Raw genomic sequence first — 12,500 nt, 5'->3', positions numbered from 1 at the left:
AGGAACTTCGTTTCACCCCTCCGGTATACCAAGGTTTGTTGATGCCAGCTGGTAGAGCTGGTGTGACTACTAAATAATTTTGATGTTGGCAGTCTGGGAAGCGTGCGACGTTTTCGGTATAACGAATTAAATGTTATAGGTTTGGCCTCGTGTACCCAGACCGTATTCGTAGTGTTGTTAGAGCAATTCTATTGTTATGCACAGGCAATTTGACTTCGCAACGACTAATCTAGAATCGTCTCGTCATGAGGGTTCGACTGATATAATTATCAACTCGCTAGCTTCACGTGTTAGACATATCCGGATTTCTTTCACGGCGTTAGCTACAGCGCACGTAGTAGAAATGTGCCCGGACTTAGCTGACTCAACATGATGAAGATGACTCAACACGTGGGTTTAAATGAATGAACCGAATAAGAATGACTCAACCCGGCTCAACACGCGGGTTTAAATGACCGAGAATGACTCAACCTGCATGGATGCGCGTGACGCAGAAGTAGAATGCTGCATGATGTAGTGAAGTAGTGGTTTCGCAACAGCAGTTGACAGTAGTATATAATAGTAATAAAAGGCGCATTTATACTGACACGTGATCTGGGTTGGATGTGAGTATACTAAAGGTTGTTATCTAATGTCGGATACGGACTCTGAACGACTGCAGGAGAGTGATATCAAAGTGACTCGTTCTGTATCACCCATCCCCACCCCATCCACCCCCCCCCTCCCCCTCCCCTCCTCTCCGCTTCAAGCTCAAAGGTCGGTTTGTCTTGACTGCAGAGTGCTTCTTGCCTCTGTCATACTGTTGAAAGTGCATCATCTGATCCCATTATACAATTTTCGCATTGCAGTTGGGAAAAACTACACGAAGTATCGCGTGTAAAAGGAGATGGCGATCCCACGTACGAATTTTTGTCTAGAAACCGCAGTTCTTCAAACGATCCTCCTAGAGGAGGCTACCACCGTCGGTGTTACCAAGACTACACGAACAAAACTAATGTATTGCGTCTTCTCCGTCGCAAGCAAGCAGAGTCCTCGGCAATGAAAGAGGCGATACCTTCGTCGGCTCGATCTCGCAGTGACAACAAAAGACACGTTCGAAGCGCTTTTCCAGTTACCGACTACAGGTTTTGTATTATTTGTCAAAAAATACCAGCAAACAAAAACGAACAAAAAGTCGTCTCGTTTCCTGTGAAATGGACATCGGTGCCAATCGCCTTACAAAGGCCGCACGACTACACAAAGATGAACGTTTGCTATTAGCATTACAAGGAGATATCTAAGCCAATGAGGTTGAGGTTAAATACCACCGATCTTGCTACGTCCGTTTTACAAATATAACCCGTTAGGCAGTTCCTGCTGACGACGATGCCATCATGGTGATGCTTGCACATCAGAATCTGAAGACGAAATTTACGGCAGCCGACATCGAGGCATTTAGTGTAGCGACCAGCATTGTGCAAACACGCATACTAGAGCGTCGACAGGTTATTCGTACCGAGATATTGCGAGATGTATTTTCAGAAGAAATCTCGAATCCTACGTATCGGACAGGAAAACTGAAAGACTGTCGAGACGGCGCTTTGGAGAACGTTTGTCATTTTGGTGCTCGAAAAATTAGACCGAAGGAGAGGTGGTATATGCGTCAGACCTTAGAACTGAAGAAGTGCTTCAAGCTCTCCTAGAGTCGTCTTCGGTATCTAGATCATCCTCGGTTTCTTCAGCTTCGCTTGCTGTTACACACTCTGTCACACCATCTGCGAAATTGTATCACGCAGCCATGAAATTGCGATCATCTGTGCTTAACCTAAAAAACGAAATGTCTTGGCCACCCAGGGCCGTTGACGTCACAGAAGAAGACATTAGAATTCCTAACAATTTGTACAATTTTCTACCGTGGATTCTAGGTGGAGGGGAAACTGCATTTGATTTTTACGTCGAACACTCATCCCGAGTGGAGACTGATGCACGGCTTCATCAGTTAGTGATGTCTTTTGCTCAGGTATAGTTTATGCAACACACAACGGTCGAGTTAATGTAAAACACCCTAACATATCACTCTATCCACTGCAATTCGTCATCTCACGGGAAACACGACAATTCTCTCTCTGGTGAACGAGTTCGGGCGGTGTATTTCGGGCACACAGCTGGACGAAGTCGATACGGCGGTAGCAAAACAACTCCTTGAGGAGAGAGAGTTTATGTCATACATTCCCAGTAACATTCGGCTTGGTCGACCTGCAGTCTTTTGCTTAATAATGATATCCTAGAAGAGACGTTGTCTGGAAAGAGTTCCACCCACTGTACTAATGATATACTAGTGCAGCGTAGTGCAAGTACTGCTGTCATTGTAGAACCGCGTAGCTTTGTAGAACCGGATAATGTCAGAGGATGGAATTCGAACGCACTGTTTCGTAAGCCAGTTCTTACATGTGATCCCAAAGAGGCCGACACGAGAATGTTTGTTCATGCCAAACATGCATGTTCGACGGAAGGTGGTCAAGCGCAGACTGTCGTGATATCATTGCCAGACACTGACGTCGCAGTCATTGGAATTTACATTCGTTCTCTATTGATGCCAGATTATTGTGGTCGACTGGTACCAAAGAACGTAGACGAATTATTGATTTAGAAGCAATTGCAAACAGCTTAGGTTAAGATCTTGTGAGTGCTCTGCCAGGAATGCATGCGTTCGATACTACGTCATGTTCTAGAGGGAAAGGTAAACGAGCCACTTTCCACCTCATACAACAAAAAAATTGGATTCTGTTCGGCTGGCAATGTCTGGCTTAGGAAACTCATTGCCCTGCCGTGACGACGTTATGGAACGGTGTGAGGCGTCGGTATGCCATTTGTGCAAGCTACCAATGTGCATGTTCATGTTTTGATTCCGGTTTGGGATGCACGGATGTTTGCGGGTTTTTGCAATTGTAAAAACAAACGCCAGGAAGAGTCCAACACTCTAGAATCAGAGAAAGCTAACTTCACCTCCGCAAAGTTGGACGATACGGCACTACCTTCTGACTTTGATGAAGATGATTCGAAATCTGATTCAGAGTCTGATATTGAGTGACCATAATACTTTCATAGATTAATCGCAGTGTATACGATGTAGTACGTACACTTGCTGCAGTAGTTATTTTAGCGTATTTTAACGTTGCGCAACGAGTTCATCTACTTATCACTTAATTAATAAACGGACTAGTGTAAATACAATTATAAACAACATTAGCTAAATCAAGAAAAACGCTGTAAAGACCAAATTGCGCTCTTCTTACGACGGTCTGGTGTCCAAGGCTTCACTTACGGAAATTGATATGCTCTAGTGCAGGTGTCGCACATTCCGACGCTGCCAACATTTAAAATATTCATGTACTACAACATCTCTTTACATCCGTAATAGAAAACCTTGGTATACCTGGGGGTGAAATGAAATGACACGCTACGAACTTCCGCACAAGGACTATGTCGTTTCTTTATGATTTTCTGCTGTTTTTAGGGTCAGAATCTCATTCTCAACATGAGCGATCACGGATTTGTGGTATGTGTTGTCTGCAGTATTGCCTGTCTCGAGTTGCCTACATTTTTTACCATTGCGACTGTGACGTCACGACACGCCTTGCTGATTTTGTTAGGGCTCGCGCACACACAGCCTTGGAGTCCCGCATAGTAGTTTGAATAATTAAAATAAATAACATGATGTAGCAATTAGTGCATTTTTTTATGATAGACATTAAATTTAATTGCACTCATGATGTTATTTCAGTTTGATATTAATAATCATTACTCATTGACATGTCGGGTTTGTAGGTTGCTAGACATGGGTGAATATCTTGATTTATTAGACAGACACATGGGCAGACACATGGACAGACACATGGCTAAAAGCTGATGCTACAGTCAGCACAATCACAATTTCTCAATAGTTTTCTAATCACAGGTTGTGTGTCTTGCCAATTATCCATCAGAATGTACATACAAACAGACAAGCATTCAAGGTGAATAGGCAAGTTCTATCATTTTAATTACAATAGACTGACATTTAGCTGCAGCATTTACATACACACCTGACAAACAACATTTAAATGTCTATAAAAAGCTTCATTTAGAGTCAAACGTTTCCCTGTAGTTCACATCAACACAAACTGTAAAAACTGTGAGACTGACTGCTAGACTATCAAAAAGTTCAATGTCAACTCATATTGCACAGCAGACTACACACATGCAACATCATCTATTGCATTTATAACAAGCAGCAAAGTTGGATGAATTGAGACAAACAGACAAACAAATACATCACAATTATCTGCTCCTAAGTCACATCCATGGCATCTCTACGAGTGTCACTTTGTCTTCTTTGCATTTCTTGCCTTTCACCATCCTTTTGGGAGGACAGGAAGTGTACTCATCATTCTGCTTCACGACATTCACTTGCATGAGAGCTGCTGCTGCAGAAACGCGATCACGTGGATTCTCTTCTGCCATAGCATAACAAATGTCTTGGAGTGGAACATAAGGAACAGCTCGAAACTGCCTCTCACGTAATTTCCTCTCTGCACCTACTCCTGTGAATAACTCAACAAACGTGACTCCCAAGCTGTACATGTCGGCTTCTGTTGTGTTACGTGGGGTCACTGCACGACCTTCCGCAACTCGTTCTGGTGCAATGTATTGTGGACTGAGAGGACCAACAGAAAGTGACTCGTTAGAAAAGTGACAAGAGCCCAGATCACCAATTTTGGCTTGCATGGTATTGCTGATGAGAATGTTGGTAGAACGAATGTCTCCATGAAGAAGAGCAGGCTGCAGCTGGTGAAGATACATCACACCACACAGACATCCCACAGCTATATCCACTTGTTCCCTCATGGACAGATATCTGCTTCTCAAAGCAGCTTTGATCACATCTTTCAGTGATCCTTCCAAAAGCTCCATGACAATACGAAGAGGAACTTCATTGTCAATGATAGCTCCACAGATGGATACGACATTGGGGTGATGGACACGACTGGACACAGACACTTCACGTCGAATGAATGAAATGTTGAGTTCATCTACTCTAACCGGTTCTTCATGAAATGTCTTAACAGCAACTCCTACACCACTCCACATGCCAACACCAACCTCTACAATACACCATCAATACACACATACACATACAGTAGAGCACCTATTATCTGGACAGATCATCTCTGCCACCTGGTCATCATGTGACCACAAAATCAGTGGTGGAAAATCAAAATTACAGCCACAATACAAACAAACTATATACTAGACAAGTAATGATAGCCACTTGTTAACAAAGTGCTTCATACTGGGTATTTGAACACCTTCTGGTCCCAACCTGTCTGGATAAGTGGTGGGTGCTCTACTGTATAGTTACGCAACCAATTCACTCATTTCTGTTACCTCCATAACCTCCTTTTCCCAACTTTAATCCAGTCATGTGTAAACTGTCATCACGGATCTGTACAAGGCTGTCATATTGATGTTGAAGTCTCTCCAGTTCCTGCATTGCTCTTTCACTTCGTTGCAAGTCTCTTGCCAGACGTTCATTAGTCGTGTGCTTCTCTTGCACCTCGTGCCTCAAGACATCAATTTCTCCTCCCTGTTGTTGCAGCCGTCTCTCCTTGTTATCCAACTGATTTGTCAGTCTGCGGATTTGGTTCTGTAGTTGTTTGTTGTTTTCATCACGTTCCTGTATGAGCTGCAGCAATCTCCTTACTTCTCCCACTTGACGTTCATTCTCATCAGTGACAGCACAAGTTACAGCCTCCTGATCAGCCAATTGCTGCTGTAAAGCAGATTTCTCTGCTTGAATTGCTTGATTGCTTTCTCTGAGTTGCTCCAATTCTCTTTGTAAATCATCAACTTGAAATGCACTTGCTTGATGCTCCACTGCAAAAATAAATAGTAAAGATTAATAACAAACAAGCAATAATACACATAAACAGATGAGTGAGTAAGAAGACAGAAGACCAAGTATGCAGACAGACAAACAGTCAGCAAACAAATCCATCACATGAAGGTAAAAATATTTAGTGTCACCTTCTCACAGTTTGTTTAAACCAACAACATATAATACTGATACAACATGAAAATGACTGTCTGATGTGTTCAACAGATCTAGCATCTTAACGTGTTAATCATGACATACAACATCCGTCTGCTTGTCAGATTTTAGTAAAAATAAACAAACTTTACTTGCAACTAGAGCAGTGGTGGATAGTAAATATCTTAAAAAGAACAACAGAGTGACAGTAGATAATAGTTGTACATGTTGGATGACTGGGTTACATAAAACAAGGCAAGAATGCTGCCCATCTTTACGTTCATCCCACATCTCGCGTCACAGTACATGCTACATGTGACCTCATCATCACCAATTGACTTAGCTAATGCAAATTGCATTTGAATCGTCTGCTCATTGAGTATAAGGAAAGTCACTACAGCACAGTTTATACAAAATTTCCTGCAAGAATAATTGGAAGCTCATAAGTAAATGAGTGTATACCTTGATGATAAGAAACAGCTCGTTGATGTTGTTGCAAAATGTTGACTGCTGCTTGATCTTTCTTTAGCATTCGTAAGCAATAGTTCAGATCTCGAATTGCTATACACACAATAAGATAGAACTCATACTTTGTCCACTTTCTATCATTTCTAATCATTTTATGTGACAACACACCTGCACTTGTTGTGGGATGGAAAATATTGACACTTTCCTTTAGGATGGTTTCTGCTTCTTGCCACTTCTGTTGTCTCAAAAGGACTTTAGCAACACCAAATAAACCTGAATACAAATAAACATTCTACAGTTAAAACAAAACAAAATATGACTCTAGACAATGAATTACTTCTTCCTCTTATTGGGTGTTCCGCACCTATTGATTTACTCATTATTTCTGATGACTCGTGGAACAATGGCAAAGCAGCCATTTGTTGGTCTTGTTTAACTTGACACTCTGCCAAGCGACAAAGAGCTGAACAAAAGGAACAATAAACATAATTAAAAGACAATTCTCATATTTACAATCTCTCACTTATAGCAGTCTCCCAATGGTTGGTTGGTAAAAAGTGTCTTTGTATTGTTACTGCTTTCTGCAGTATCCTATTGGCACGTTTGCAGTCACCCCTTATCACCAATACTTCTCCCATTTCACTCAACACTACACAACACAACACAAGTCAGCAACGTATGTCACACATCTAACACACTCACAAGTTCAATGATTATCTCAATGTTACTGTCAACATTAAACTGTTCAAACTCATTTCCATCTTGTAACTTACCTTCTGCCTTGTCTCGTCCTTCTCCCATCATTTGAATCCATCCATCAGCCTGTTGTAACAATTTTTTCACTTCCTCTTCTGTTCCTTCATTTAGTTGAATTGCATAAGCCAGTAGAGTAGCAGCTACTCAAACACAATCAGCAACAACAAACAACATTTCATTGACACAGCTTATATTCACCTTCTGCTTTCACATCATTGTTATCCGTGCTGAATGCTAAACCATAACCTTCTCTCATCACATATTCAGCTTCTCTTGTTAGACATTGAGAGAGAAGGCAACGTGACAAATAAGTACAAGCTACACAACAAAACAGACTTTAATAAAAATCATTGATATCAACATATAAAAAGTCATATAAGTGCATAAAATGTAAAATCCTTTATCAACAAATTTCAAATTTCCACAAAACAAAATATCACAAACCAATATTTCATATTTAATAAATAAATGTTTGATTTAAGATTAGCAATTTTACCAGCAAATGAATCAGCATTCTTTATTGTTTTCTCGCATCACACAAATAAATCCAAAGCAGCAAACATCATAATCATGACTGCAATTTTCCATCATAAATACACACACACTCTAACATCAGCACATAGTCAGACCTCGTTACTCTGACATCCAATAGACTGACATCCTTGCTTTCCCACAAACATACACGTACAACCAATTTACAAATGTGACACAAAGCCCTCATGTCCACATTACCAATAATCTGACAGTTGCATTAATACAACAAACACTAGGGGAACAAACATGATTGCAACGACTACATCTGACCGTATCTATTAACATTCACAAATGCAACACAAAGACTCGTATAAACTCGTGCTTCTCCACTTTCATCACTTCCCTCCACTTAACTAAAGACATTGACTTCAATTCACAATGTCTAAATTCACTTTTCTTCTCTCTTTGTCTATGTGTCCTCCTTGACGACCCGTTCATGTCTTCCTCTCATCTCTTACACTCTACACAAGCTGCAACACTACATTACTTCATTAATTAACAAACTCATAAACCTAACACTCAATATTACATTCACTTACAAACTCACAACATCACTCTTACTCACTGTATGCCATCATGACTTTGTTCACAGAAGACAATCTTCGCTGGATGTTGAGTGACTCTCTTAGATGTTCTGTTGCTCTTTCATACTTGCCCTCATCGTATAGATACACTCCCATACCGTGTAACACTAAATTAGAGACACAACAACACAACAGTCAGTCATGTCGTCTCTTCTAGTCGTAGTCTCTCTTCACAGTCTGTCACACCCTCCCAACGTCTTCACATCTCAACACACACTACACACTAGACATAGTGCACATAAATCATAATGAAAATCTAGCTGCACTACTCACATTTCTACTTTTCTTTTACTTTCTTCTGCATTAATATTTCCCTATACACTACATTAAAGATAGAATGCATTTTCCTTGCTGCTCCCAATTGCTGTGGCTGTTTGTGTTGCTGTCTTACTAGAAAACTCTTGTCACAACAAGCTATGCTACTCTCATTGTTCTACATTCATTTCTGACAAAGTATGACTTGTATCTGTTGATGGACAGCTGTTCAATATCCAACAATATTACAGCAGGATGTCACTCATACAAACACCAGTTATCCCAACACGTCCGTCTACCAGACAGAGGCTGCCTCCCACTCACCTTAGCTTTGCACACGAAACAGTAATGTGAGAATACGACACGTCCTCATCTGTGATTGAGAAAATGTTGCAACTGCAAATTAGAAGCAAACTAGAGTGGTTCTGTCCATAGAAGAGAAGACAGAAATTTGTAAGAAAGCCTCACGTGGCTGCAGCTACGTCTGCATTGCTCAACACTTTGCAATTGCGAGCTCTACCATGTGGGACATCATCAAAACCAAAAACAAACTGCAGACATTCCACTCTCACCAGTCCCACACGTTAAATGATTTGCTTGTGTAGCTGTAGTGAGTAGACGTCATGTAATTATCTGGATTATTCAGAGTTACAAATAGAGCAGGTCCCAAAGTCTTCACATAAGTCACATCCTACTGTAACTTATGCAAAACACAAAATTTCTGCTATAAATTGTAATTCTCTTAATGGAAGAACAATTGCCATCATAACGAACACAAATGATGTCACATGAAGAATATGCAAAAAAGCAAATGCAACAAGATTTAATTAATAAAACTTTGTCCAAATTATTAATTAATGACCAAAAATTGTTGTTCTGTAAAATAATATAAAATATCAAATTAATATCAATCCTGAGTTCATAGTCAATAAAACATTAATTGACAAACAAACTGTTGACAGAACTGATGAAATGCACGATTTTAGATGTAACCCTCAACTTTACTATCTAAATTTCCTCTAAACGGTCAATAGAGGTTGAAAGCGTTGTGTTAGTGAGATAAACTCATAACAATGAATAAAACAGAAATCACACTTACCATTAGACAGAAACTCTTCATATTGAGGTGTAATATCTCGTACAATAGACAAACTTTGCTCCATAAACTTTACGGCGTCATTCACTTTATGTTGGTAATATAGACACGAACCCAACATAGCAAGCGCTTCCAACACAAATTTAAATAAAATAGTTAATATCAATAGATCTCTATAACGATCATCATCACACATGTACACTAACCACGTGCTTTCTTGAACGGTGCGTGTTCTGCTTTTCCGTAGACCCGCAAGAATTGACGGAAACTGCTTTCAGCATCTACAAAGTTGTCTTCATCCAACAGTTTCCTCGCTCTCAAATATAAATCTACAAACGAAAACGAACAAAACTGAAACAAACACTACATCTCCACCCACAAATGATACCATCAAGGTTAGCCGTGGATTGACGTTCAGCCATTACGTAACAGAGACAGGCACCTAGGGAGGGACTTAGCACAACTTGTGCACATGCGCATTCAGAAAATCCGTTGATCCTTCCATTCAGAGAAGAGAGAAAGATTTATGGATTGGCCAGTAGACTTGGATCGGAGTCTTGGAGACACTCCATCATTCAGGCAATCAAACAAACCAATTTTCCCGTCTCTATTTCTAATTGTTTCGTTATTCTTTATTCTCAGAGCAAATTTGAGTTTTAGTGAGCAAGATATGCACAGACTAGAAACGTTGGTAGAGTAGGTTCGATTAAATTAGTGTAGAAATGGATGGTAGAATGAAACGACCACGCCCACGCGTGCGCGTGTGTGCGCGCGTGCGTGCGTGCTGTAGTGTATTGATACTTTGTATTGCGCAATGCACGTTACTTAGATAAAGCACGCTATTTCATTGGGTTCTATAAAAGGAGACACACACAATAAATCAGACTGTGGTGTTACACTCACTCGGCTGTCGTGTTGCTACTCGCGCCACCTTACATTTTGGTGACAGGAGTAAAAGTTGTGTTATGTCTAAAGACTCTCCGCAAGCGTTTGATGGTTCGGGTAACTGGCTCTCATTTCTTGACCGTGTTTCCGTGTGGACATCTTTGAAAGAATATGACGGGAAAAAAAGCGTTGGCTCTTGCCTCGAGACTTGTAGGACCAGCGTTTGAAAACTATCGACGACTGACGACGAGAGGACCGACTACGCAACAATTGAAGCTTCGCTAAAACGAGAGTTCATGTCCGGAGGAGCCGACCGAAAGCAAGCGGTGAGAGAATCTAGACAGCGTAAGTGGATGGAAGGTGAGGAACCGATTGAAGCGTTTGCTCATGAGATAGCTAGATTGGTTGACTTGGCTTATCCCGAGTCTAATGATGTGAAGACACTTGCACGAGACGCATTTCTGGAGGGTTTGCCACCTAACTTTCAACTGTACGTAAAACTAGATGCGTCTAATATGACAAAATCGCTACGTGACCTTACAGATGTGGTCCACCACTTACAGTTGGTGGGAATCGGGAAACAATCGCGCAGCTATCCATCACATCTACCGGTAAGTCATGTTTCAGAACCGGAAATGCAGTCATTCATGGAAGTCGGCAACATTCAGTCATTTCACGAGCCTAAAAATATCGCCCAATCAGTGAACAGCCGTCAATAACAGCCTTGGCAACCAGAAAGATATAACGTAGGTCGCGATCGTAGACGTAACTCCAGAAGACGTTTCTGTTATATTTTTGGAAGTCCTGAACACATTCGACCGAATTGTCCGCATATTCGAGATTGCCACCGTTGTCTAAAGCCAGGACACCTCGCCAGGAATTGTACAGCTCCCTGCCCAGCAACAAATCGTGTAGACCAGGCAAAAGAAGGGCGTGTTTCAAATTTTACAACCGCTAGTCACGGACTCATTTTGGTAAGGGCTACAATTTACGATCGAAACTACGTGTTCTTAGTCGATACAGGAGCGGATATTAGCCTGCTACCGTACAGCGTCGTGGAGACCAATAATTTACCGTTACGACGTCGTATGGTCCGGCAACCAATAATGGTGGATGGATCTGCCCTTCGGTGTGAGGGCATGACGGATATGTCGACACTAACGATTGGTCCTAGTAAGATTTCACAATCATTCTACGTAGTCAGAAGACTCGAATATGGTATCTTGGGGACGGACATACTGGCACATCTCAACGTGCAAATTGACGTTGCTACGAAAAGTCTGTATCTCCATGGTCAAAAGGTCTCCACATTCGAAACTGTCACGGCGGCTACTAGTTCGGTTTGTTTGATAAAATTCGGTCAAGTCTACTCACCAGACAGAGTGGTAATTTCACCAGGAGAAGAACGGACAATATGGGGAAGAATTCATTCAAACACTCCAACCACGAGGACGGGTGTAGTAGAGGTACTGCATGAATTAACTGAACGATCGGGTCTACTGGGATGTGCAACTGTAGCGGAAGGAGGTAAAGAGAAGAATGTTCCTGTTCGCGTCTTGAATGTCACGGAAGACCCAGTGACCGTTTACAAAGGCCAATCGTTAGCCGAGTTTACTGAAGCTATGATGAATGAAGGCAGAACACGTGACGATGCAACAAAAACTGTTAAGATAACGTACGACCCTATCGCAGAAACGACCCTTGGAGAGTCCATTTCCACGGAACAAAAAAATCGCCTTGAGAGGTTACTGCGAAGGTATAACAAAGTGTTCGCTTACCCAGGCAACGAGGGACAGGTAACTCACATTGAGCACACCATTCCTCTAACAACGGACAATCCGATTGCATGTAGACCTCGTCGCCTGCCAACGCA

The 12,500-nt window shown here is 41.4% G+C and overlaps 1 protein-coding gene across 1 annotated transcript; it reads right to left on the bottom strand.

Annotated features, from left to right (window-relative positions):
* Positions 1 to 3,989: 3,989 nt before the first annotated feature.
* Positions 3,990 to 8,421, bottom strand: LOC134182556 (uncharacterized). Its single transcript, XM_062649978.1, has 9 exons — positions 8,373 to 8,421; positions 7,472 to 7,591; positions 7,291 to 7,413; positions 7,041 to 7,166; positions 6,855 to 6,980; positions 6,686 to 6,790; positions 6,512 to 6,610; positions 5,407 to 5,895; positions 3,990 to 5,123 (listed from the first exon to the last, which is right to left on the bottom strand). Exons 1-9 carry the CDS (start codon positions 8,383 to 8,385, stop codon positions 4,315 to 4,317), a joined length of 2,010 nt encoding a protein of 669 aa, XP_062505962.1. The 5' UTR covers positions 8,386 to 8,421; the 3' UTR covers positions 3,990 to 4,314.
* Positions 8,422 to 12,500: the final 4,079 nt, after the last annotated feature.

The sequence above is a fragment of the Corticium candelabrum genome, chromosome 7 (assembly GCF_963422355.1).
Source record: "Corticium candelabrum chromosome 7, ooCorCand1.1, whole genome shotgun sequence".
Lineage (NCBI taxonomy): Eukaryota > Metazoa > Porifera > Homoscleromorpha > Homosclerophorida > Plakinidae > Corticium > Corticium candelabrum.
The sequence above is the reverse complement of the archived record's forward strand: the minus strand, read 5'-3'. Positions and strand labels throughout refer to the sequence as shown.

What these genes read in the sequence shown, in the direction of transcription:
- LOC134182556 (XM_062649978.1), bottom strand. An exon ending in CAATGATGTGAAAGCAGAAG is followed by an intron (nt 7,414 to 7,471) that starts GTGAATATAAGC and finishes GTGTTTGAGTAG; the next exon opens with CTGCTACTCTACTGGCTTAT. An exon ending in AGGACGAGACAAGGCAGAAG is followed by an intron (nt 7,167 to 7,290) that starts GTAAGTTACAAG and finishes TGTGTTGTGTAG; the next exon opens with TGTTGAGTGAAATGGGAGAA.